The sequence below is a fragment of the Akebia trifoliata genome, chromosome 4 (assembly GCF_017979445.1).
Source record: "Akebia trifoliata isolate Shusen 1 chromosome 4, ASM1797944v1, whole genome shotgun sequence".
In the NCBI taxonomy this organism is placed as follows: domain Eukaryota; kingdom Viridiplantae; phylum Streptophyta; class Magnoliopsida; order Ranunculales; family Lardizabalaceae; genus Akebia; species Akebia trifoliata.
In genome coordinates this window covers 9,968,907-9,996,535 of record NC_141378.1, presented here as the reverse complement: position 1 = coordinate 9,996,535, position 27,629 = coordinate 9,968,907, and the positions used below count along the sequence as shown (strand labels likewise).

The 27,629-nt window shown below is 32.6% G+C and overlaps 2 protein-coding genes across 2 annotated transcripts; one reads left to right on the top strand and one right to left on the bottom strand.

The window, feature by feature from the left end:
* Window positions 1-1,410: 1,410 nt before the first annotated feature.
* On the bottom strand, window positions 1,411-7,878 carry LOC147403665 (putative apyrase 1). The gene is made up of 9 exons (XM_086439332.1): window positions 7,238-7,878; window positions 5,295-5,423; window positions 5,141-5,197; window positions 4,936-5,028; window positions 3,334-3,539; window positions 3,116-3,207; window positions 2,205-2,422; window positions 1,904-2,093; window positions 1,411-1,778 (listed from the first exon to the last, which is right to left on the bottom strand). Exons 1-9 carry the CDS (start codon window positions 7,562-7,564, stop codon window positions 1,669-1,671), a joined length of 1,422 nt encoding a protein of 473 aa, XP_086295458.1. The 5' UTR covers window positions 7,565-7,878; the 3' UTR covers window positions 1,411-1,668.
* A 1,740-nt stretch (window positions 7,879-9,618) lies between these two features.
* LOC147403664 (histone H3.3) lies at window positions 9,619-10,964 on the top strand. The gene is made up of 4 exons (XM_086439331.1): window positions 9,619-9,967; window positions 10,370-10,446; window positions 10,540-10,630; window positions 10,753-10,964. The coding sequence occupies exons 1-4, from the start codon at window positions 9,896-9,898 to the stop codon at window positions 10,921-10,923; spliced, it is 411 nt and encodes a 136-aa protein (XP_086295457.1). The 5' UTR covers window positions 9,619-9,895; the 3' UTR covers window positions 10,924-10,964.
* The last annotated feature ends 16,665 nt before the right edge of the window (window positions 10,965-27,629 follow it).

Genomic DNA, 27,629 nt, shown 5'->3' with positions numbered 1-27,629 from the left:
ACAAATAAAGGGGTGGTTCGACTAGAGGTTGGAGATGGTGCATTTAGATCATTTACTTAAATATCTTAGGGAAGATCTAAGCCAAGTTGTAGCTTACCAATTTTTTTTTTAAAGGAACATTACTTAAAGAGCCCTAGCAGAGGGATTTTTTTTTCTAAATAGTTCATAAGTTTTGGACAGTCTCTTAATAGTCCATTTAATAAACTTTTCTTTTCTTAACAGTCCTTAGATCTCATCTCCCACATTTCTCATGATTGAATGTCCTAACTGTTCGAAATTATTGTCTTCATCCAAAATGTTGGATTTTTGGCATTTCAATTGAGTTTTAGAGACTTCATTCCGTTGAAAAGGGTTTAAGAAGGAAGGAGTCATTTCAAAGAATTTTCAAACATTTTAAAGATATATGTAAAAAACTAAGATTTTTTCACTTTTTTTTTCTTAAGTTTTTAGATGAAAATCATTCAAGAATAAACTCTTGGTTTGAAATCATCTAAACAAGTCATCATCTTAAATTTTTATTTGATCTATCCATGTATCTTGTCGACAATAAAAAAAATGGTGAACTCTACAATAAATTGGTGAGTTTGACAATAAAAGTTGTGAACTCAACAATAAATAAAAGACGGTGAGTTCGCCAATAATGAGGGACCATTAAGAAATTAGAAGTTTACTATATGTCCTATCAAATTACCACCCAAAACTTAGGGGCTATTTAGAAATAAATCCCTCCGTCAAGATCCTTTAAGTAATCTACCCTAAAAAAAAAGTGTGGGTGGAGATATCTCTAATATTGATCAAAATGTAATGGGGCATGGCTAAATCACCCATAATAAAAGGCTATAGATCATCCTTTAATAAAATCACACCATTAGTGAAATATTTACCATTTATCCAAGGTTAAGAACGTGGAAAGGCAATTGGATCAAAGGTCCTTGCATTTCTTTTCCTTATTACAATACATGGAAAGAGAGTTCAAAAATTGAGTTTCTCATTCCTAACTGTTGGATCAAATCACTTTGCATCATGTACACCTATAAAAGAACATTGGGTTTCAAATCCATTGTAAGAAACACTTCAGATTTAAATGACTAGACATAACCGATCACACTGATTTCTTCTAAAAATGCACAAGGCGTAAGGTTTAGAAACATCAAGACCCTAGTATCATTTCCAAAAATTTTGAATGAAAAAGCTACATCTACTGCAAACCGTATTCTGAAATTTGTAGGATACTAGTTTTTATATCAAAAATTGATTTTAGATCGATTTAGGGCATTTGTATCTTAAATAGTATTTTGTAATAACTCTAATGGTGTTGGGTGTTTTGTGTTCAACAACATTGGCCACTAAAAAAATATGGTAACAAAGTTGACCTAGAAAGGTTTTGAGAGAGTTCTCTCTATTAGGGGAGAACATGTAAATGGTACTTGTTTGGTTCTGCAGAGAAAAAGAGTATAAATTACAAATGGATGGTCAATCACATTCATATGGTCCTCTCCTCTCAAATTAGACAAGAAAAAACAATATAAGTTCCCTTAAAGGTTTAAAGGTTCAAAGTTCAAACCTACTCGATTCTACTCAGCTAAAGAACATCAAAGTGTGACTGAGCATGAATGGCCACCCATAAACTGCCAATTTTCCAAAAATGACTGCTCAAATGTGTTCCATTTATGACGACACGACGTCAATGGCACTACCAAGCGGCCATGCAGCTTCAAGCAGGGAATTCCCGTACTTCACTTGCTTCACCAACGTAATCTTTTGCCGTGGATCGAGGGCTGTTCAGCCAAAATAGCAGCAAATGTAAACATTAGAATCCCAAAATATGAAGTTTGAATTGAAGGGATGTTAGTTGATTAGTCAGAAGAAGCATTCGCAGATATAACTGAATATAAAAACATACCAAACCCATCTACAAGCAACGAGAACTGATATGTGAGATCCATGCAAAGATACGGCAGGTTATCCTCGCTTACGAGTGGGAATATGGATTTGGCATCCTTGAGTTTTGTTTGACAAGCACGCGTCGCAGCATCCTCGAAGTCCACGGGCCGAACTTCGGCATCGGGTTTGTTTGGATCTATGAAACCAGCCTATGCGTGGAAAGATTCAAATTGTTTAGTAGGGACATCAAAAAAAAATTATCTACAAACTTATTGACAAATGAAGTGTTCTAAAGCATCTAAATTCTGTATGATCGATACCTCAGCAGCCCTGTCAAAGAAAAATGAAGCAACGAATAGATTTTTCTGTCCATCTCCTCCACCACCATTCCATATCCCACCAAATGTGCACTTCATGTGTGTGCAAGTTGATTCATTAACTTTGAGAGCCTTTAAGGCAGCCCCTCTGCACTTAACCAAATTGGAGCCAGATGGAGAGGCTGATGCTTTGTAGTCCACTCCTCCATAGTTGTAGGAACCTTGGGAAGAATATACAACATTAGAGTTTCAGAAAAAATTTGTAAGTTAAAATTCAAAAGAACCAGATTGAAGAAAGATGAACTATCAACAAATGTCATTAATTTATGCCATTATGGTGATAATGCACAAGCAAATCAAGGGCATAATTTGATGATAAACTGGAAAAAATAGCTAATATGGTGCACTCTTACATTAGGATTAGGTCATACTAAGAAACATGCTTTATATGTTAGTGTTGAAGACAATTATTAAAGGCACCCCCAACTTTTACTTATTACACGCCAATTAAAAGTAAAGAAAATAAGTAAATGGTTGAGAATAAGCAAAAGTTGGGTTGCCAATATAAGCTATCTCTCGGATTTTAATTTAATTTAATTTAATGCTATATTTCAATTTTTTTGGTTTAAGATTTTATATGAGCCTAATCATAATTGTAAACAACTATTGAAATTGTTTGAATAAGTGTTATAAAACTTTGTAATGTTGAGATTATAATTTGATCCAAACCTTTGTAATGTTTGAATGGTGTGTTTTAATCTTTAATTAGGGTGTAATAAATAATTTAAGAAATCGGAGTGTAATAAGTAAAAGTTGGCATGCCAATAGCAGCTCTCTTAAATAAAGCTATTTTTCTTAACACGATGCTTCATCGGTTAGGAATGAATGCCTGCAAATGCAGATACCCAACATACCATTATAGCCTTTCAAAATGCATGGATTTCCAGAGCCTCCAACGGCCTTCAGAATCTCCGCTCGAGCTGCTAATAAGCCATAATTCAAGTAACTGCAACCATCATGAATGGGCCCAGATGTCATCAGTTCTTTTCTTCTTCTTTTTTTTTTGGATAGGTAGAAATCATCAAGTTTAGACCTAGAAACATCGATTCATTTAGGAGGGAAGATTGATAACCTGTGAACGTAAAGGTAGTATTTGGTTCCCTTAAGAAGCAATGGCTTCACATATGTATCCTCCCCATGTGATATTCTCGGAGCCTTTGCAGCATCCTTTTCTGAGATAGCATATGCCATTTGAACAGATCCGCCTCCAAGATCAACTACTCCGACTGTACCCGAGTATTTCTTTCCTATATTTCCTAATAGATAGTTTATTGTTACCTGCAAACAATAAGCAATTTCAGCCTAGACACCATACCTAGGACTATTCATGGAAATATATGAGATTTAGAAGAGAGTGAAGATCCCATTATTTCCATTTAATCATTAAGAATAAAATTAAATAAAAGATAGTATGATGTAGTGATGGGGACATCGTCCTGCATCATGTAGTTAAGTTGTCCCCATATCTAATATTAGTTAAGTTGTCCACGTATCTAATATTAGTTAAGTTGTCCCCTATATCTAATATATTTCAAGAGAGTTTAACAAATCAATATTAGTCTGTAGGGGAGAGATCTTTTGGATTTAACAGCAAATCAATAATCAATTTGTTCTACAAAAATAGTCCAGGAAGAGTGACATCGGAACACATCTAATATCTTTAAAAAACATGTTTTGGTGATACATGAAGATCCTACTAAGAGAAAGCTTAAAACTTTATATGTCTACCTACCAACACATGGTGCTTTGAGCGGCACTGTTATAACTAGTACATTTTCTGGATCAGACAAAGAAGAAAAGGAAAATTGGGCAAGCCTTGATGTCAATAGAAATCTACTTAGTATGTAATTGGATCCGCACCGTTGACTTACTACTGTAAATCAAAGTGATTTGATGGAATCAAATTGTCCGGATCCCGCTAGACAGGTTTCAAATGAAAAAGGAACTTGAAAGCAGTTATGACAAAAATGTAACAAAATGCCTATCTTTATTGCGCTGATTTGATGTACATAAGACAAACTGTAGCTCCATTCCATCAATTCTTTCCCTTTCCGTCTTAAGCTTGCCCAACACCTTTTAATAAAATACTGTTGAATTATTAAATTTTGTTTAGGCCAACTCAGTCAAACTTTGAACCACATTTCAGTACGTCCACTAACGGATCTACAAATATTTAATGAAAGAAAGTGGACTTGGCTGCATGCTTGACTTTGCAAGTGCGGTTGTTTTATAATCAAAATGGAGTAGAATATGGACAGAATCACGCAAGAAGGATGGGAAATCAGTAAAAATCCCATATGTCCTACAGAAGGCAGACCTAGGCTTGTGGTTGTATATGCTAAAGATCATACGCTTTTGCTAAAATGAACATATCTGGTCGGGTGCCTGTCTAACCCCAGCTTACGTACAAAAAAAGGGACCCAAGTTCCAAATGTTATTCAAGGATCCTAGGTATATCCAAACTACATCGTGAATTAGTTAAAGAATCTCTAACCCAATCAGTTAATAAAATACATTTTTGTTGCCTATAAAAAAAAAAGAAGAAGTTAATTGATAGAAAATGATGGACATACGCACACATATACACATAAATAAGCATTGAAAAACAAATACTATTCTGTTTCGAGTGCTAGACTACGGAAAACTAGACAAAGAAAGCTTTTACATAACATACCCACTGAAAGGAGCCTTCTTGAGATCCATCCAAAACAGTGACCCAATCCGGTTTTGATTTCAATGAACTCTTATTGTGTAAAAAATCCCTGACCTGTTGGACAAAAAGTTCACAACCAAGTAAAGGTGGTGCAAGCTTTTTACAAAGAGTTCAACATTAGCAAGAAGAGCCACACTAGGATTTAAGAGAGAGAGAAAGGGCTCACCGCTTGCAAAATTCTATCAGAAGTATCACCTTTCAATTGCCTTAGACCTGCTGTTGCCTACATTGATGCCGGAATCGATTTCATGCACAATGATCGGCAATGGAAATCAAGCAATTTAGCCCAAATAAAGTACTATGAAATCAACTCAAATTACCCCAACTCTGACTGGTGTCTCATGACGCAGCTCTCGGGGAATGACACTCTCTGCTTCTACCAATAAAGACTGGAGTGATTCTGCTGCCAACTCAGGATTGCTCGCATAAGCACTCAAACCAGGTTTTTTCTATAATTATAAATAGTCAGATCAAAATGAGAACAAAAAAACTAAAGCATGCACATTGTGTCATCTCAAATCCTGCAGGATCTGAATGGATAAAACAAATTTATATAATTTCATAGCATCACACATACAAATTACCGAATTTGTTTAAATTTATGAGTGGGGCTCTTGAGGAACAATGCTTTCTGCTTCCTTCAATAAAGAAATAAGTGATTCCCTTGTCACCCACCCCAGTTACAGCATTCCTTTCTATCACACCTAAAATCACTGCTTCTACAAATATGTCACATATTTCTATTTATGCAACAAATCTTCTTAAACTGCAGTGTTGCTTCTATGATCCTAGGAGCATTAGTGCTCACCATGGCCCAAATGAAAATCAGAAGTCCTCAAGCTCACAGTTCAGATTGGACATGTAGGTTATATTCATACTGATTTCTCATGTGAAACCATAGAACTTCTAAAATTACAACTACTTGGATGAGAATTAAGTAGAAAGCATGCATATTCTAAGATCTCAAATCCTGAAGAATCTAAACTAATTTAACAATTTCTAACTCATATAATTCGGGGCTTCACGAACAGCAACTTCCTAATTTGGTTGAATTTACAAGTGGGGCTCTTTTGGATCGACAACTTCTGCTTCCTCTAACAAAAACTCGAGTGATTCTGCTGTCATCTGGGGATTACTTGCATTCTCACTCAAAATAAGGTTTTTTTTTATTCTTCTAAATTACAGGTAATCAAATCAGAATGAGAAATCATGCACATTGTACTATCTCAAATCCTGCAGGATTTAAACCACATTAAAAAAAAATTCTAGGTCATATAATTCAGATAAAATTGGCCTAATTTGGTTAGATTTAAGAGTGGGTACATCTGGGGAGTACTCCCATACTCACTCAAACTGTTTTTTTTTTCTATAATTACAAGTACTTGATCAGAATAAAAAATAACTACAAAGCGTGCACATCGTATTGTTCTAGCTCATATGTCATTTGTTTAAATTCAGAAGTAGGTACATTTGGGAATTGCTCACATATTCACTCAAACAGGGGTTTTCTGTAACTACAAGTACTTAGATCAAAATGAGAAATACTATAAATCTTGCACCTTGTATTGTTCTAGCTCATATAGTTCAGATAAAAATTGCATAATTTGATTTAATGTAGGAGTGGGTACATTTGGGGATTAAGCTGACACCCACTTAAACTGGTTTTTTTCTCTTCTATAATTACAATTACTCAAATCAAGACGAGAAATCACTAGAAATCATGCACATTGCATTGTTATAGCTCATAAATTTCAGGTAAAAATTGCATAATTTGGTTAGATTAAGGAGAGCCTACTTGCATACTCACTCAAACAAGTGTTTTTCTATAATTACAAGTACTCAGAACAAAATGAGAAATAACTACAAATCAAGCGCATTGTATTGCTCTAGCTCATACAATTCAGATAAAATTCGCCTAATTTGGTTAAATTTACGAATGGGTACATTTGGGGACTAATCTCACACCCACTCAAGCTGTTTTTTTTTTCTTATGTAATTACAAGTACTCGGATCAAAATGAGAAATAACTAGAAATCATACACATGGTATTGTTCTAGCTCATATAATTCAGAAGAAGAAAAAACGCCTACTAGAGGTATATTTGAGGATTACTCGCATACTCAATCAAGTAGGGATTTTTCTATAATTACAAGTAATCAGATATCAAAATAAAAAATAACTAGAAAACATGCACGATGTAATGTTATAACTCATAAAATGCAGATAAAAATCGCATAATTTGGTTAAATTTAGAACTGATTACCTGAACGAAGACCTCGAGTTCTTTCCCAATCGGTACAAGATTCAAATCCTGATCGAAACAAAACACATGAACCCTACTACCAGAGCTTCCAGCATCAAAGATCACCGCATAGGTTTTACTTGAAAGCTTGAGATGAAGATGATCTGGTGAGGTTCTTCGGTTGCGGAGGAGATCAGGTTGAAATGTTTCGGTAGGAGAGCGAGGCATGAAGGAGAGAACGAAGAAGATGAGAAAGAGAGGAATGGAGATTACGATAATGGCGCCTCGAAACCTGTAGACCTTGTTGGTGATGGACTCTTGTCTCGTCCGCTTCAGCATCTTGTCCATTTGATGAACTTGATTTTGATCAGACGGTCGAGAGGGGGTTTGGGAGTTTAGATCAGGTGATGAAGGTGATCTGTAACGGAGGGACTGAGTTGTGGTTTCTTGTAGAGTCTCCAGTTCTTCTTCTTCTTAGTTAAAAATGAGAGAGAGATGGAGAGATCTGGACCGTTGGATGAAGGAATCAATCGTTGCAGAGATGGTGGGGCTGACGAAAGAAAGGACACTGGGAGGAGCGGTCTCTCCAACGACTGTAACTGACGACAGACTGGTCCTCTGCTAGGTGGATGGATGTGGCGATTGGTCGAGTGAGTCATGTGTGGATAAGTTACGGAATTAACAAAGGACAACACGTTTTAAACGTGGTCAAAAACCGAGATGACTCGTCCCAATCATTGGTCATCCTTCTGGGGCTGTCAATGGATCGGATCAGTGACGATTTGTACCGATCCGGTAAGGAACAGATCAGATCTCTGTTAACCAATTCGTTTCAACTAGTCTCAAAGGCTAGGCTGGTTCAATGAACTCAAAAGGTCACACTAGGGTTGTAGCTTGGATGAGTTGGCCCGAGCTCAACTCGGGCTAGACGTGATTGACAGGCGAGCTTGGTCCAAGTTACGTTGAATACAAATTATGACTGGGTTAGAATAACTCAACCCAACTCAAGTCGAATCCGATGCTACATTATATCATATAAATATTTTTATATTAATTATTAAAATATTTTTTAATCATTTCTTGTTTTAGATACCAACTTTCTTTGTTAATAATAAAAAATTTGGACTTGTTCAACGAGTCCAATCCACCAAAATTACTTACCTTGGACTAATCCAAGCTCAATCAGAATTTAGAAACTCAAGCTCGATTGAGATTGAGTTAACGAGCTCAATGCTTAGGTTGAGTTGATATCGGGTTGAGGGTTATATGACTTGAATTGAGTCAGGGGAAAGCCTTCAAGTCGCACAGGTTGCAACCCTTCACGCAACAAGTAAATGTGAAATCCAATGGTTAAAATTCATCTCACAAGTGCATTTACATGTTAGGTTATATAAACATATGATCCTTCATGAATCTTTATTATCAAAATGATGGAAAGTGGGGTAGAAGTTGTTCGACACCAAAATTTGGATCTCACAATTGTCAAGTCATTTTGGTAAAAAAAAAAAACATTGAAAATTACAATCCAATAATTTTATAATCACATTGATTAATTTTTAAAATTATAAAATTATTAAAATATTCAAAAATCCTTTAATTAATAATTTTAAATTGCAAATAGAACCTTACAAAGATAGTAAGAATTTCACCCTTACTAAGGGTTCTTGGGCTCATCTTGTGGCATCAAAAAACATGATCCAATCGTTCAGGGTTGTAGAGAACAAAATTCTATGAATTTTTTTTTTCAAGAAAAAAAAAATATTTTTTTCATTGTTGAATTTAAATTTGAATTTTAAGTTTGGGACTTATGTGGAAGGTTGGTAGCCATCAAAATTTCAAACTTTGGATCAAGCTCAAAATAATTATTTTTTAATTTTTTATCTAAATTTTTCAATGAAACGATTGCTAATGTAGTAATTTATTTGAACAAAATGACTTTTAATAAAGTTTAAAATCTTTACCAACCCAATAAGGAGAATGGTTTGATAAACCTTACTAAAGATTCTGCCCTCACCATGGGTCCTTGGGCTTATTTCGTGCATCCAAAACCATAATCCATTGTTTCAAGGTTGTAGGGGACAAAATTCTATCAACTATAAAAATAGTTACTTGTTATTGTTGAATTTTATTTTTAAATTTGAGAGTTATATGAAAATTCAATAACCATCCACTTTTATTGATTTCGAAAAAAAAATTGAATCTGAATTTTTCGAGTCAAACGCATCAGTTAAGATTTAAAATTAGAGAATGAGACGACTCAAACGTATCGAAAAACTGGCGTTTACAGCCGAGGTGAGACGTTGAAACGGCTTTTAAAACCAATGGCCTTCTAAGTATCGTTAATTATTTAAAATTCAAATTTTGAATAATTCTGGGCACATGGTGGTTCCTTGTGAAGTAAAATCCAGCCAATCAGAGCGAAGCACACGGATCGTGTGCTTTCTGGAAAAAAAAAGCCCTAAAGCCGTTGGAACTCCACTGACCCTCTGTCCCAAGGAAACCGTTCAGACTACACTGCTATAAAATCCCCATCTCTCTCCGATTTTTCAATCTATTCGCTTAAAAACCCTAATCTCTCTCTCTCTCTCTCACACACACACACACACACACACACACACACACACACAGAGGTAACCAACTCAAGCCTAAACCTAATTTTTCAGTCCGTTTCTTTGTGAAATGGCCCGTACGAAGCAAACAGCCCGTAAGTCCACAGGGGGCAAGGCTCCTAGAAAGCAACTCGCCACAAAGGTGCGTTCTTGATGTGTCTTTCTCTCTATTAACATATATCGTTGAATTTTATTTTTTTCTTTCTTGATCTGTGTACATTGCGTCAAGCCTTTGTTTGATGTCTAGGGTTTCGTAGATTTATGAAGATTTGTATTTTTCTTTTCGGATTCTAGTTCTTGAAGATCTTGTTAGGTTTCTTGGAGGCGAATTGGCCATGAATCGAATTTTTTTTGGGTGATCTTTTGTGTGATTTGGGATTTCTCTTTGTCTTCATTACATTAGGCATTTGTTTGTTGTCTAGGGTTCTAGGGTTTCGAATATCTCTTAAAATTTGTTCTTTGGGTTCTTGGCGAAAAATCAACCATGAGTCAGAGATAGCTCTGTATCAAATCTTATTTCTTGATCTTTTTAATCTTAATTTAGGCTGCAAGGAAATCGGCACCAACTACTGGTGGAGTCAAGAAGCCCCATCGTTACAGACCTGGAACAGTCGCTCTTCGGTACGAAATCTTACTTTGATCTCCGTTACTTCTTCAAACCCCTCTCTCCTACTCATAACCCTAATTCCATTTTTTTCCCATCAATTCTATCAGAGAAATCAGGAAATACCAGAAAAGCACAGAACTTTTGATCCGCAAACTTCCATTCCAGCGTTTGGTCCGTGAGATCGCTCAAGATTTCAAGGTAAATTGCTTATAATAGGATGAAAAGAAGATTTTTTTTTTTAATCTTCTACACTTGTTCTGAAAGGTTCTATTTTTTAGGGCTTCTGTGATTAATGTTGATGTTTCTTTCTTGTTTTGTAGACGGATTTAAGGTTCCAGAGCCATGCCGTGCTCGCTCTTCAGGAAGCAGCGGAAGCTTATCTGGTAGGTTTGTTTGAAGACACCAATCTCTGCGCTATCCATGCTAAGAGGGTAACGATAATGCCCAAAGACATTCAACTTGCAAGGCGAATCCGTGGTGAACGGGCTTAAATTTCTTTGCAACCTACCCTTTGAAGCTTTTTTTTTTTTTTTTTTATTAAAAAAAAAAGGAGAGCATATTTTCGCTGCAAGTTAGCCAGATTTTTCATAGTTTTGTTGATTTGCAAGTTTTACACTTTATGGACTTAACCTTTTGAATAGAACTATTAAGTCAATCCCCTAGATTCTTATATGGACGTTTGATAATTAATTTAAAAATTAGGTTATTTTGATAATTTTTCCTACAATCAATAATCAAATCAAACCCAATTAGCGCAATTTAGATATCTGATGTTTGATCTCTCAACTATTATTTTTTAAGGGCATTGCATGGTCCATTTCCTTCTCTACTTTGGAGATGTGTTTCTATGGCTATCGATAGATCAAATTTGGTACCAATTCAATTGAGGATCAGATTGGATTTGGAATCCCGACAATTGTCCAATTATAATTGGATTGGGGAAAGGAGGAAATATATTTAGGTTGGAGTTGGAGGGGGTGTAATTAAAAAAATATTTCGAGTTAAGGGGTTAAATGAGAAAAAATAATAAAGTTGGAGAGTTATTATTAAGAAAAGGAGAAGAGGAAATATAATAGAGTTGGAGGGTTAGAATAAGATATAGAATGAACCTAGCCATAATATTGAAAAAAGGAAGGGAAAGGTAAAATCTGCCCCAAGATTGTTTATGGGTATGAATTTTGGTACAAGGAAAGATAGTGAAGTTAGATTCGTATTCCTTAAAACATGGGGGGGAAGTGTGGTATAAGAGGGGAAATATAATAAAAAGAAATGGTTATTTGTTATTTTGATAAGTGATAACGTTGAAGGGTTTTCGTGGTACGAGGGGAACAATGAGGGGAAATATAATAAAAATAAATGGTTATCTGTTATTTTGATAGGTGATATAGTTGAAAGGTTTTCATGGTACGAGGGAAATAAGGAAAAAACAATAAATTTGGGTTGTATGAATCCCACTCTTTTGTCTTTATTTTTATACTCTCACAAAATTGTAGTTCGATAATGAGTGATAATTTTGTAATATAAAGATTGAGACAAAGGAGTGGAGTTTACATAACTCTATTTTATTGCCTTTTTTCATCTCTCCCCTTTCTAAAAAATCAATTTTAGTATAGATTATACACCATTATCAAGTCAAAGACATGTTGAATTGGGTGAAAAGTAAAGGCAAATAGTCAACCTCTTTCCACCAAATTGTAGTTGTGGCAAAAAAAAAAGGGCCCATTTTCAACCCTACTTACGGCCACTTGGATATAGTTTGTTAGATCAAAACCACTATTTATCTACCATATGAAGGCCATTGGTAGTATTAGTTAACCATCTAACAAAAAAATGAGTGCTTGCTGAGGTGGATCTTGTTTTATTGGAATTGATTATAAAATGGAATCGATCAAGGGAAGTAAAAAATGAAAAAAAAAAGTTGGGAGAGGTATTATTAATTTTTTTTTAGGTTAAGGGGTTTAAGAGGAAAAATAATAATGTTGGAAAGGATTACTAAGGGGAAATGCAAAATGACAATAAAGTTTGTTAACAGGGTATATGAGGAAATATAGTAAAAATGAAGAGATGTAATTGACAAAAAGGAGGGGGAGAGAAGAGATAATGAAGTTGAAGGGGTGAAAAGAAAAGATAATAAAGTGAGTAGGTGAATTCCATAAAATTGTAGCTGATTGGACGTTTATCCCTTATAAAGATGTAGCAAAGTCGGTCAATAGTTGTGTTTTATTATATCTTATACGTATATATATTATATATATAAAATATGAAATGAAACTCCAACTATAGTTTTGTGTGTGGTAAACGTCCAATCCAACTACAATTTTATGGGGGTCCAAACTATCCTATTTTATTGTCTTTTCTCTTCATCCCTTTAATTTTATTGTTTTTCCCCCGTGCACTCACCCTTTTGGAATGCGGTAGAACATGAACTGCACTAAAGTTGAAGGGGTATTCTTGGAAAGGGGAGAAAAAAATAAGTCATAGACAATAGATTTTATTATCTTTCCATCTTTCTCCCCCTTTTCCAATAGTACCCATCCAACTTTATTGCGTTTTTCCTCTACCCTATCAACCCTAATTCGAGGATGTTTGTATATGTTCTGTCAATGGTTTAGTATTGACTCAAGATATTTATTATTAGGTTGAACTTTTAGTGGGTCTTCTTTCAGATTGATCATATTTTGTTAAGATTACTTTTTTATTATTATTTATAAGTAAGATAACTTATTAAAATTGAGTTTATTCATTACTCTTAAAATATTCTAGTGACATGCATGGTCTTGTTGTTTGCCAACGTATCATATCATATTTGAAATTTGGTCCATTCATCGAATTGGTTCAACTATGTTTCAATCTGATGGGATACTTGTATGATAAAATGTTAGCAAGTATATGAAATATGTAGAGTTGCTATTGGCACCCTGAGTTTTACTTATTACAAATTAATTTGTTTAGTTATCACATCTCATTTAAAGATTAAACACACTTTTCAGGTCTTCTCTTCCTTATCCTCAGATATAGGGAGGAAATGGCTTGTAGAGAGGATCAAAGAGGGTTGTGTTGTAAGAGCATCCACAAAGACCTACATATTCTTCTCCTTTCTCTATATTTGAAGAGGGAACTAATAAATTTTGCTCGCAACATTCTCTATATCTCTATTTTTATCATGATTGTCCTCAAAACTTGAATAAAATAACAAGAATGCTAATGCTAATGCTCATAGTTACACATTGTGCCATGTATCCATTTCATTGTCATAAAAAATATATTTTGAGAGATGTTATTGAAACCTCAATTGAAAATAAATAATTAAGAATAAGTTAAAGTTAGTGTCCATAAAGTATATCTTAGTAAAATATGAATATTTTAATCCATTTTTCTTGTTAAAATTTTTATTTTTTGGGTTTAAGATTGTATAAATGCCTAATAATCATTATAAAACATGTGAGAGGTATAATTGGCACCCCAACTTTTACTTATTTACACCCTAGTTTTATTTTTTGCTAGATTTCTATATATATATATATAATGTTTAATTATAATTATATAATGTTTTTTTTTTTAATTTTATATGATCCAAATCATAATGGTAAACAACTACTAAAATTGTTTAATCGAATGTTAGAATGTTTTGTAATGTTGAAATTATAATTTAAGCCAAAACTTTTTAATATTCAAAGGTATTCACCCAAGTTTTGTAATATGTTTATATGAAGATTTGTGTTTCATGGTGAATATATGACAATTTGCTAATAAAATCAACTTTGAAGAAATAAAATATAGTAATAAGTAAAAAATATATAATGATAAATGAAGATTGACTATTAATACAATTAACGATTGGGGTTTCAATTGTAAATTGTTGGCTCAAATTATTAGCCCAGCATTACATAACATTTTAACACTAGTTCAAACTATTTTAATAGTTGTTTACAATTATGATTAGGCATATATACCATCTTAAACCCAAAAAATAAAAATGTAACAAAACAAAATGGATTAGAATAATCATATTTTCCTAAGATATAAGTTTATTGACAGTACTTAATTCTCAACTATTTACATATTTTCTTTATTTTTTTAGTTAGGATGTCATGTGTAACTTTCTAAATATAATTTTTATGGATGAATAATAACAATTAAATAGATGCATGGCATAATGTGTAATAATTTTATTCAAGTTTGAGAGTGAAGAAATATGAAACATTCTCCTCAAATCCTTCTCCAAATATATAGGATGATTGTTGTGAGTTAAATTTATTATTTACCTCTTCAAATATAGGGAAGAGAGGCTTGTTGTGAATGCTCTTACAGAGTATTATAATGCTCGGTTCAAACAATTTCAAATTTCAGTAGTTGTTGACAATTTCAAACCATTTGCTTATTTTCTTTATTTTTAATTGGGGGGTGTCTTTGGTAGCTCTTGAAATTATATTATATATATGTGAGAATGTATATAAATTGTATTATATGTTTTTGTTAAATATATGAAGTTAATTAAGAATTGGCATATCAGATTGTGATAAAACCAATCTGATAAAGAGTTCAACCCTATGCTTATTGGATGGGTTAGATCCAGACCTGATCCATTGGCAGCTGTAACACCAATGAGTTGTGAGCATGTTGTTTATTTTCTTTTATCATAATCAAATTGTTCATTGAAGTTATTTAAAGGTATTATTAACATGTTACATTTGTTATGTGTACTTGTCAAAAAAATCACAGATTCAGTGACACACCAACACCTTATCAGAAGTATTCTTGATGATTTATATGTTCCTTTGTCTACACCATTTGAAACATGTACTAAGCCAGACTTACCAAATGATACTGATTTATCGGATTGACCCCATCAGTTCTTGAAAAAGAAGCCATGGAAGAATTCAACAAGAGAGAGAACTCACTAACAATGAAGCTTAGAGAGACCTTACTCTCAACTAACCAGAACTTGAAGGAGAAATAGTCACCCATAATTAGACTGACAAGAAAGAAAAAGATTAGCTGCTAGGATATTGATTCTTGGGTTGGGGTCTATGGAACTTTGAGTGGTTGATGGATTGTGTTGATGATGCCAACTAAACAATTTCAGTAGAATATTACATTGACCTGCAAGGGAACTAGAAATCAGAACTTACATGGAACTGTGTTGTTACGTAACAATTTCAGTAGAATATTACATTGACCTGCAAGGGAATTAAATATTAGAACTTGCATGGAACTGTGACGTTACGTAACTAGGTATTCAAAACTCATTTCTTAGTTAGGGTGCTATGGGTGTCACCAATCCCTTCGTCTCTAGTTCTCAAGTGAGGTGCTAAAGAATGGAAAATCTTTCTCCTGTTACATGAATTAAATGTTCCATTTCATCCAAGAAATGTCATCTCTTTCTCCACAATGTCTTTGTCATTTGATTCAATAGCATTCCATTAGATAGGAAGGTATTTGATAATAATGATAACTCTTGGAAGATCCATTAGATGATGAACTATTGGGTCTACCTAGATTTTGTTATGGAGGTTAATGTAGAACAACCTATTTATGCCCTTGTCTTCCATCTCTTTTTAACTAACATGCCCCACTCTTTTATTCAATTCATTGACTTCAATGTGCTCTAGAAAACCCTTGATTTATCTACCAAAAATTATATTCTTCTCATTCTCTTAATAATCATATCTTTTTCTCGAGGTTTGAAGGAGATAAAATCTTAAGTTAGGGAGTGGATCCCTTGTAGTATGTTATATCTGCAATTTTGGGTAGTGGATTTCGACAATTGAAGGAGCACCGACACAAAAATCCATTTGTTAAGAAATTGTAGTTCAGGGACCGTTATGTTTCAAAGCTTGTGATCATGTTCAAATTTTATTTTTATTTATTTATTTATTAAATCTAATCTTCATGATCCTTTCAACGTGATTTCAATCCACTTGATGATCTCTTCTAGGAATCTATTAATTCGAAGGAAACAAAAGTTGATGATGAATGAATTAGAATCTCAAGGAAACTATGTCCTCAAAATCTCAATCTTAATGTTGATCGGATTAGAATCATAAAGAAATTAAGTTCTTAGAACCCCAATCTTAAGACGCCACAAAGGATGATCACTTCTTCAAGAATTCATACAAAAACTCATAAAGAAATTCAAACAAAGAACACATGAAGACCTAAGAAACTTCTTAAATAAACTTCAAAGAATCATTTATAAAATGTAAATTGTAAATTGTGTCTCAAATACAACATGAGATATCATTTTATATACAAATTAGATCAAGATTGGGTCTAAGTAGTCCTTAGGAAATAAAGATCAAAACTAAGGACAATTAGAATATAAAATTTTCAATCAATCATTGCATCCAATTTGTTCTTACAAATCACTTCCTTGCACAAAAAGATAGTTGACCATCCTTGGTGAAGTTTTGACATATTCAAAGTTGGTCGTAGAATCTTTTAAAACGGTCTCCTTGTATTATACTTCCACAATCAAGCCGTATAATATCTCTTCCATCATCTTTGTCCTTGCCTTAGTCATCAGTCCGTCAATTCTTTGTAATGGTTCTAGTGAAGACTTGGGAACATCAACTTGAATTATTTGATCAGTAATAAGATCTCCATTATTTAGTATGTATTGCTCTATCATTTAAAATTTATTATTGAGAATTATGGGAAAAAAGTATTACGGATGACCCGTTCTTTGAAGAAGACGTTATTGATCAAAATGATGAATGGCATGTCTAAATCAGCAAAAATAATAATAATAATAATAATTTTAAAACATAATCATAAAATAAGATCTAAAAAGTATGGGAGGAGGATGATTGAAAAATCCGCCTTTTGACGACCAAATACTTAAAAAGGTATTTGTGTGAATTATTGACTGTCGGTGTAATAATTAGAGAGGGTGTCACGTAAAGAATCATTCCAAATATAGATATCACAAGATTCCATAAAGATATTAATAATTTCTAACTCCCTCAGGTTTAGTGGGAATAAAATGGGAGCCCTCTATATTTTGGTAAATATTTGCTTTTGTCAAACATGCCTAAACCATCTCAAATCTACTTTTTACAACTCGTTATAGAGAGTTAAATAATGGTAATACTAACCTTTGTGATTGTAATTGGGATGCAAAGAGAATGGATCCAACATCCGAAAGAGTGTGCCATGTGGGCGGTTCAAGTGATTTGTGTCATGCCATATTCAATAACCCGAAACGTGACGATATCATTGTCCATAGCTAGAAGTATCTAAATTTTTTAAGGCTGTTGGTGATAAGATATAATTATTATTTTTTTACTTCTAGAAAATATCAGTTTTGGTCTAAAACTAGAATAGGAACCTAAATGGAGAAATTACATGACAAACAAACGACTTTTTTTGTTTTTTTTCTTTATTTTTGTTCAATATTATTTTTCAAGAAAGTTTGGTTTTGGTTGCTTAGATCATCTCTCTCCAATGTTGTTCAGTATTATTTTTCAGGAAAGTTTGGTTTTGGTTGCTTAGATCATCTCTCTCCAATGTTGTTCACTTTTGTATATTAAAGATATGAACTCACTTTCAATAACACAATAGTAGCTTTGGACATAGTTGAATGGAGGGATAAAATTCGTTAACTTGGAACAATTTTTAAAAAACATATGAGTTCACTTTAAATAACACAATATCAACCTTGGACAAATTGGAATGGAGGGGTAAAATTGATTAATTTTGTATTATATTTTAAGAAAATTATAAACTCACTTTCGATAATACAATACTAACTTTTGGATAGAATGGAATGGAGGGATAAAATTCGTTACTCGACACCAAATCTTTGGGATAAGTTTTTAGTGTGTTGTTGATGCCTTGATGGTATATTAATTTTTGGGAAAGTTGCTTTTTGTTACTTTGATGCATATCACTTCATTGGTACCTTACCAGGGTTAACTAAAAGATGGCAAGACTGATTGGATTTACTTTTTAGGTCATGACTTTGAATTTCTATATGCCCCTTCACATAAAAAGTGACTATTTAATTGTTTTATATGTGTTGGTAGGATGGTACGTGCGAGCCACCAAAGTAATAAATATCACTTTATTGAAACACTTTTTCAATAGTAGATTCCCATTTATATACTTTATAGGGCTGTGCTTTTTCCCTACTCAAAATAGAAAAAAAAATGGCATATATTTATATAAAATTAGTTGCATTTATTAAAACTTTTTTTTTTTTTTGGACCAAGTTACATGGAGTTAGAAAACAATTTGATTTTGGTGAAAACAAAGTTCTCAGAATTTATTTGAGAGAGAGGCTTCTTCTGTCTCAAAGGTTACAAGTTTTCTATAGATGAATAAAATTTCAATTGGGCCCGTTCGGATTTAATGAAAAAATAAGTTCAGTGTAAATCTTTAAAATTATCGGGTAATATAATTTGAATTAGAGATCTCAAGGGTTTGAATTGGTAGTTTTATCGAGAAAGATTTTATTAATAATAGAGATTCTATTGCCACACTAAAATTTTCAAAGAGCACCTAAATTCATATGTAAATCACCATGGAATTAACACACATCTTGAGATGTTCTTAGTAAAAGTTGGTGGGGCAATAGAAGCTCTCTTCTAGTAATTAAGGTATTTAAGATACTATTCCAAAATTCAAAAAGACATTCATAAGCCTATTAATTATTTTTCAAAATAAATATTAAATTTTTTTTTTTTGTTAAAATGTCACATTTGCACTCGAAATTGATTTTAGAGTAATTCCAACATGTTACCCTTCCCTCTACCCATCAACTTCTAGCTGTCGAAATGGGTAATGGAGTCCAAAATTTTCAACTCCAAAGCAAGACTCATCCCTCATTATTTTTTAGGTCTAAACATTTTCGATACCAAAAAAAGATACTCCTACTTAATTACCCATCTTTTTTGGAGGGAAAAAAATTTAGGCAGTTATGTTGAAAAATAGTAAATTTTAAATTTGAATTAAATTAAATTTTTTTAAGGATAGTACTTATGAGTGGCCCGATTGGAGTGCATGTCACATGGATACCCATAATTGCTACCCATAATACCTAAAAGACTTCGTTAATGGGTATGGGTAGAGGGTGTTGCGTTGGAGATGCTCTTAGGGTAAGATGATTATTTTCACAATTTAATTGTTTAATGCGTTTAATAAAGTCAAAATTTCTTTTAAACATCCAATAAAGATGTAAGAGTTGACATGACAGGAGGATATTCTAAAAGTGACGCTGAATCATTATCCCTTAGCGATGTACCTTTCTTTTCTGGGAAAATTATTTAATAGTCCCTAACGTTAATTTTTCTTTCAATGTAATTCTTAACTTTTACAAATTATCAAAATAATCCATTTAATAAATCTATTTTTTCAAAACAATCTATGAATCTCACTCTAGACATGTTGAAATTGCCCTAATCATTCAAATTCACAATTCTCGTCCAATAATTGTATTTTTGTTATTCCAATCGAGTTTTAGAGACTTTATTCCGATGAAAAGGATTTGAGAGGGTAGAAGAAGTCATTTTTATGAGTTTTATTTTTTTCATTTTTTTCAAGTATTTGAAAGTTGTATGTAAAAAAAACTATGATTTTCTAATTGTTTTGCCTTCTTTTTAGATGAAAATCGATCAATGATGCTTTTTTTAATTTTAAAATCATCTACACAAATCGTTATGTCAAGTTTTTAGTCGATCTTTCCATATATTTTAGGTCAATATTTTTTTAATAATTATTTTTAAGTTTGACAATAATTAAAATTGATGAACTTGATAATAAATAAAACTTGTGAGGTCAATAATGATTAAAAAAAATGTTGACCTCAACATTGTAAAAAAATTTTGACTTTTTTCCAACTAAAATACATAGAAAGATTAACTTAACACTTGATATAATGATTTGTATAGATGATTTCAAATCAAAGGAACCATCCTGGATCGATTTTATCTAAAAAGAAAGTAAAACAATAGAAAAAAATCATAATTTTTTATATATATCTTCAAAATATTTGAAAATGACTTCTTCTTCCTTCTCAAATCTTTTTCATCAGATTGAAATCTTCAAAACTTGATCGAAATGTCAAAAATGTAATTTTTTATTTTATTTTATGAAAATGATAAGTGTAAATGATTAGATAATTTTGACATTTCAATAGCTATGAATGTCTAGAGTGGCGTTGGGAACTCTCTAAATGGATTATTTTCATAACCTGCAAAGGACTAAATTGAAAGAAAAATCAGACCTAGGGCTATTAAGTAATTTTCCCTTCTTCTACTGCCTTTTGAGTTGACTGCCATGTGAAATCGTGTCTAGTGGGAGTTGCCGTGTTTGAAACCTAACTATTTCGTACTACGCGGCCCACTGACAAACTGTTATTAAGACACGTGGTCCTCATGGATATGTCAATTTTATTTTTCAGATTTTTGGCAATATGTGTTAAGTTTGAAACCGCACAATTGGTCATTTATTGCCGTTGAATTTAGTTGCTTTTTTTAAAGTCGTCAATTAAGACTGATTTATTAGTATTAAGGTCCAAAAATGGGTGGGTCAAATAATTCATGGGGTCAATATATAGATATAGATATGAAGAGGCCATGTCTGTCACCATCACCTAAGGGCTGCAATGGATCTTAAGTGACTAAAATGTGACCCATTCTAATCCAAAAGCCCAAAAATGGGTGGGTCAGTAATTCATGGGGTCAATATAGATATGAAGAGCCCATGTCTGTCACCATCACCTAAGGGCTGCAATGGATCTTAAGTGTTTAAAATGTGACCCATTCTAATCCAAAAGCCTTGGGCCTTCGACAACGATATGAACTTTGACGAAGACTTGATTTGACTATGATCTGATTTGATAATTCATTGGGGGACAACAATTTGTTACCATGTTTTTTCTTTTTTACAATACCACCTATCTATTTTTTTCGAAAGAGATTTAGCTGACAAACCTACTTGTTGCATTTTTATTACAAAAACTTGTTTGGAGTTCTGACAACTTCAAGGGAACCTTACTTTATGAAGTTTGTACCACGTCACAAAATTCAAGTTGATATGTTTAATTTGTTACTTAAAATACCTTGCAGTGGATCTTAACAATATCAATTTGTGGCATCCAAAAACATGATCAGATGCCACATGGTTATAAATGTCAAAATTCTAAGCATTTTGAAAAACCAATTGAAAAAAAAAAAAAAGTTAAGTCAAGGAAAAAAAACATGACCTTAGTTCAGTACCCATTCATTTTCAATATCTTCGATCAAGTTCAAAAAAGATTTTTTTTTCTTCTTCTTTCGAATCTAGATTTTTTCCATTAAATCTAAAATATTGTATTGTTGGATTACCAATTTGATAATCAATGTGGGTTTAAGAACACTAAGTAAGATTTGAAATCTTACTAAGTTAGTCATGCTAGCCTAATTCATAAAGTAAGGTTTGTTCAATAACAAACTTATCTTCAAGGAAGTCATTAAAATCTACATGTTAAAGGTGTCATATAGGCACGTTTATCGCATGTTAACTATTTTTTAACAAGTGAATTTATTTAACATGTTTAAGAACTCAAATGTACTCATGTTAGTAACTTTTTTCTACTCAGTTTTGTTTTTAAAACTAATAAAATACTCATTGTATTAAAAACCAAACACATTAGCAAGCTGACGTGTCTAGCCAAACTGGCAGCCATAGTTAACGCACACATTGACATCTGACACACTTAACACAATCGTTAATGTGTCAGTTGGAGTAATTTGGGCTGATTAGATGACATAGACATACACTTTAATGCGTTCATCGTGGATGCTTTAAGAGAGTTTTAGTAAAAAATTAGTCGTGTTGGAAGAATTGACATCGTTTCACACATTGGTGTGCATAGAACCATAGATGCTTCTCACTTGTATCTCAATGAAAAGCATTTATGATTCTGTACACACATCCACGTTAGTAATGTGTGAAATGATGTCAATATCAATGTCACTATAACATTTTCGTAATAAAATTGCAACAAATAGGCCTACCTGGTAAGTTTCTCCTTTTTCAATGTTTAATTCTGGTTACAAATCTTAAGACAACTTTTAACTTTATTGTTTTTCCTCTGCCATTATTTTTCAAGTGTATCCTACGAACCTTTTTTCTTTTTCTCTTCTACCCCTTTTCCAAAAATGCCCTGACAATGAAAATTGATGGTCCATCAACATTAATTTACAAGTTAATTTATAATTTTAAACCAGTTTTGAAGGGTTAGGAGTATCAAAATGGGAAATTGTCAAATTCTGGTTGTCCCCTAATCCTAAACCTACATACATACATATGTATGTATAAAGTAGCAGTCAAGTGTGCAAAGAACCATCAATTGTCCTAAGTGTATAACACTTGTGTGTATATCTCGAGAGAATGCATCTATGATTTTCTACACACTCAAGTGCTACTTCGAGAGCTATTTAAACTTAATTTGTCAGGATCCGAGAACAACTCTTTGATATAATGTTTTCGTCACGCCATGTCCATTTTACAATAACATTGGTTACCTTCAGATCTTGTGAAATGGAAGGCATTCGGTCATCCTAAAAAATATTATATATATAGATTGGATTGGATTGGATTAGGTCTGATCCAAAGTACATTATTCGAATTAGATTGTGTCCAAAACATCAAATATTATATTGGATTGAGATCCTATTAGATCCTGATCTAATAAATTTTAAATAAGATGGATACCAATTTTAGAATAGTACGTGCTTTGTAATATAAGTAAAGCAAAGAGAGGTTCACTTTAGCATAGTGGGTGGTTCATCAGTACTAGAAAAGGGATAAAAGTGTCCTACTTTGTGCACCACATGAAAGGAACCTCAATCTTGAATCCAAAAGCCTAAAGGATGAATGTGTGGTTAATTAGTTAAAGAGTGGTTCACTTTAACATAGTGAGTGGTTCACTACTTGAAAAAGGTTTAAAATGATCTACTTTCTGCACCACAAGAAAGAAAAAAAACCCTACACATGAAAACTGCTCAATCTTGAATCCAAAAGCCTAAATGATGATTGTGTGGTTAGCTAAAGAAGGGTTCACTTTTAACATTGTGTGTGCTACTCAGTACTTGAAAAAGAATAAAAAGGACCTACTTTGTGCACCACAGTAAAGAAACACCCTACACATGAAAACTGCCTCAATCTTGAATCCAAACTCCTATCAGATTGGTCAGGATCATAACCATGTTAATTGAAAATCTATATTGATGGAGAGAGACGTACACTGATTGGTGATTGGCTTCGAAGGATACGGAAGTTGGTTGATCCTGAATTTTTGTTGACACAACGAGAACATGACAAATATATTAATTACAAAACAAGAACGAAGGACCACAATTGATGGGTCGTTGATTGATGAACAATGGATGCATGTCAGCATGTGTAAGACACAACCATTGAGGCTGATCAACGTTGAAGGATAATTGGATTATGTGTATAATTGAGCCTTAATTGTTATGGTTGGATAGTTGGTACATTATTAGTGATTTTTTCAAGAATTGAGTATATTTTGACCACATTTTAAGATTTGGTCACTCTGACATAATAAGATTTGATAGCGAAATATAACAATAATCATTAAATTCTTAAATTAATTTTCACATTGACTGACACATTTCTTGGAAATATTTGACTTTTCACATAGATCGAATTCTCTTAATTCGTGTTACCAATTTCAATGAATTATAATGATTGTTTTTATTTTTATTTTCATATTATTTTGAATTATTTATGATAAATTTACCTCGTAATTACTTCAATAGATAAGAATCTAAGACATAAGAAATCTTATAGGGATTTTTTGAAAAGTCAATTTCAAGTTGAAGCTAACCTCAACTTAATCGGATTCAAGATTCCTGCTTCTAACATTTGTAGAAATCTATTAGAACTCAAAGTTACACTTTTAATAGAAAAAAATTAGAATATGTTTACTTTTATTTTAATTAATTGATAACAATACTCCTTAAAATGTATCTAAGTTAATAAATCGATGATGAGAAGTTTCGAAACTTTTAATAGCTTGTGGTAGTGGGCTTACTCATGACAATCCATGTGGGCTGAAGGACCCTTAGTAAGACTTGAAATCTTACTAAGTTAGTGAGGCTAACCCAACTCACATATAAAAAAAATCAATTTTGCAATAAATAAATAAAAAAATGGAAAATATGTGGGTCCCACAGAGTTGAAATTTATATAGTACACCAAAAATGGACCTTGCCTCATCACCCTGATTTTCTGATTCCCGAATAGAGATCTGTCAACAAATGTAACATCACTATTGTCCTTTGGTCTGACGCCACTTGGCCAATATCACCGGACACAGTGAAATAAAATTGCAAACGGTAGCAGTAAATATGCAGAACTTAAAGAGGACGTTAATTAATTAATGATTCGTGATAATCTGACTACCCCACGTGGCAAATTCAATCGACTACGCTGACGTGACAAGTTAGGGACCGTATATCTATGCTCCTCAGGATGCATACCTGCACTTCCCTACAAAAAAGTGTATCTCGAGGCAACCGTGTATCTTGAGGAATGCAAATGTATATATATTATTCCCAAACTTGTCATGTCAAGTTGTCAATTGAGTATGTTACATGGGGTAGTCAGATTATCATGACTCTTAATTCGTGGTCAAGTAACATTAAAATTGAAATCGATTCTCACATTGCTGATACGGAGGTGCACACATAATCATACATGATTTTCACTTGTATCTCAATAAAAAGTATTTATGATTCCACACATACATGCATGTCAACAATGCGAGAATCAATGTCAATTTAATGTTGTTTTAGCATTTTTCATTAATTCATTGATGGGCTCCATGACATAGTATGATAGCTTTAAGGGGTAGATCCAATGTAATGTACTAGTAACCTCAAAGTTGAAAGAATGCAATTCGTATTGAAGTTTCTCCATATTCATATGTCAATCAACGCGATGAAATAGGCATTGATTCTTTTCATGCTAATCAAAGTTATGGCAACCACTATCGATAGAACCATCCCAACAATCATTATGCGTAGAAATAACCACCCCTTCTTTGTAATGTTGTTGTGTAGATGCATGGGTAGGTTCATTAGTGGACCCTAATTAGGGCCTAAAACCACCCAACCTAATTGAGTGGTTTTATATACAAAAAAAAAAAAAAAAAAAAATTGTCATAAGAAGTTTCTCTCATCTCAAACATGTTTTTTTTTTCTGACTAAATTAAAAAAAAAAAAAACAACAACTAGAATTTTAAAATATGAAAGAGTTTAAAACCGTTCATAAGTCAAAATATATTCTACTTATCCATATATATTTGCGATGCCTCGGTAACTAACAGTCCTCAAACCATTTCGTGCCTAGTTAAGAACCACTCAAAACCGTTCGTAATGATCACTTTTGCCATAGCGATACTAAGGAGATGAAATCTTAAATTTCAACAAGAAAGTGTGAATTTCCATGGGACCTAAATCAATGATTGGGATAGAATAATTGACTGTGCAACCTTTCATGAGTGTACTGCAAACAATGTGTTTTTCAAATTGGTCAAACCTTGGTTCAATTTGGATAGATCAATTTGTACTGTTTAAAATTTTTAAATATTTATGTCTTTTTGCAACTAATGATCATTTACTTTTATAAAATATAAAATCTAAAAAGAAAATAGTGGAATTTTTAGCATTTTATCTTGGATAAAACATATTTGTTAATGGTATAAAAAATAAAATTTAGGTAATAAATAACATTGTTGCTCCCTTTTGCGTTGTTTTAAAGTTCGAATACAAAAAAAATTAAGATAAAGAGAAAAAATCATGAGAAACTGCCACAACTTTTATGTTTTCAATATTCAGATAATAATGTTATTTGTGTATCTCATTGCACATTATAACCATCCAATCGTAAAGATGGATATTTCGACTTTTAAAAGACCACATATTAAAATGGTGTTAAGGTTAAAAATAATATTTTAACAAAGCATTGGACATTTCTTTTGTACGAAATTGACGGACACAATATATGTAAAACATTCATTTTATCATGTTAGTAATGTGCCACATTGATATAAATTCATGTTATCGTGAAGGAGATGTTATTAAAGGAAATTATTAAATTAAAATAGAGAAAATAAAAGTAAACTAAGTAAATATAGAAGAAATTGATGGTTCATGAAAATTTTGATTTGATTTCTTACTTAAGCATCAGAATTTTTTTTTTTTTTTGACATTACTATCCAAAGGTGCTCATTAGATGGCAATAATAAAGGTATCGAAGGATTCCTCTAAAAAGTTAGTGTCGTATTATTTATTATCTTTAGATTTGATTGATGGACAGAAAAATACTCCACTCTTGCTTTTGTACTCGATTGTTTTAAAGTGAAGGGTGATCTTGTTATTTAAAGAAAATGACTATGAAAGGATATATTTGCAATAAAGACAAAAAAGTAAGGTTCTTAGAGAGTTGTTTCGATTTTAAGGAGGAGTTTGTAAATAGTAATTGAGTTTGGGGTCTTCCAGTCTTATTGACCTGAAGTTTATGATTTGGTGTACGTGTTTGTTATTGCATGTGCCATGCGGTGTTTGGTCTTTTTCGCGTTCCTCTTATATAAATTTAATTTAATTAATTTATATTTTACACAGAAAATCATTATTATTATTAAAAGTATGTAAATATATGTTTTAATATTTAAAGGTCTCTGACGAGAATCTTTTTTACTAGTCTAGAAGTTCTGAAGAATCTAAAATTAAAAAAAAAGCCTATCTTCAGCCACTCTTGTGGGACCCACAGAAATGCAAAGAAAGAATCCGAGAAGTAACTGCCAAATCAAAGCGCTGGAGCCCTGACAAACTGGGAAAAAAAGGATAAAAGACAAACCAAAACACGCCACGTGGTACAGCTTTCTGCTGACTTCGTGATTGAAGTTTTGACCCATGGCTCTGTGGTCCTTACTCCATGATATTGGTTGGCGGTTCATGATTCACCGAAGAACCCGGTTCATAGAGTTTGTATATCATCTTATGGTTTTAAGGTTGAAGCAAATTATATATTAAAATTGAAGATGGCTGATTTTGAAGATGAAAAATTAAGATTGGATATAATTAAATTTTAGGGGAGAATAAATAAATAGAGGAATTTGATTATTGATTGAAAATGAGGGTAATTTGGTCATTTTATTAGTCATTTAAAGAAAATTAAGTTC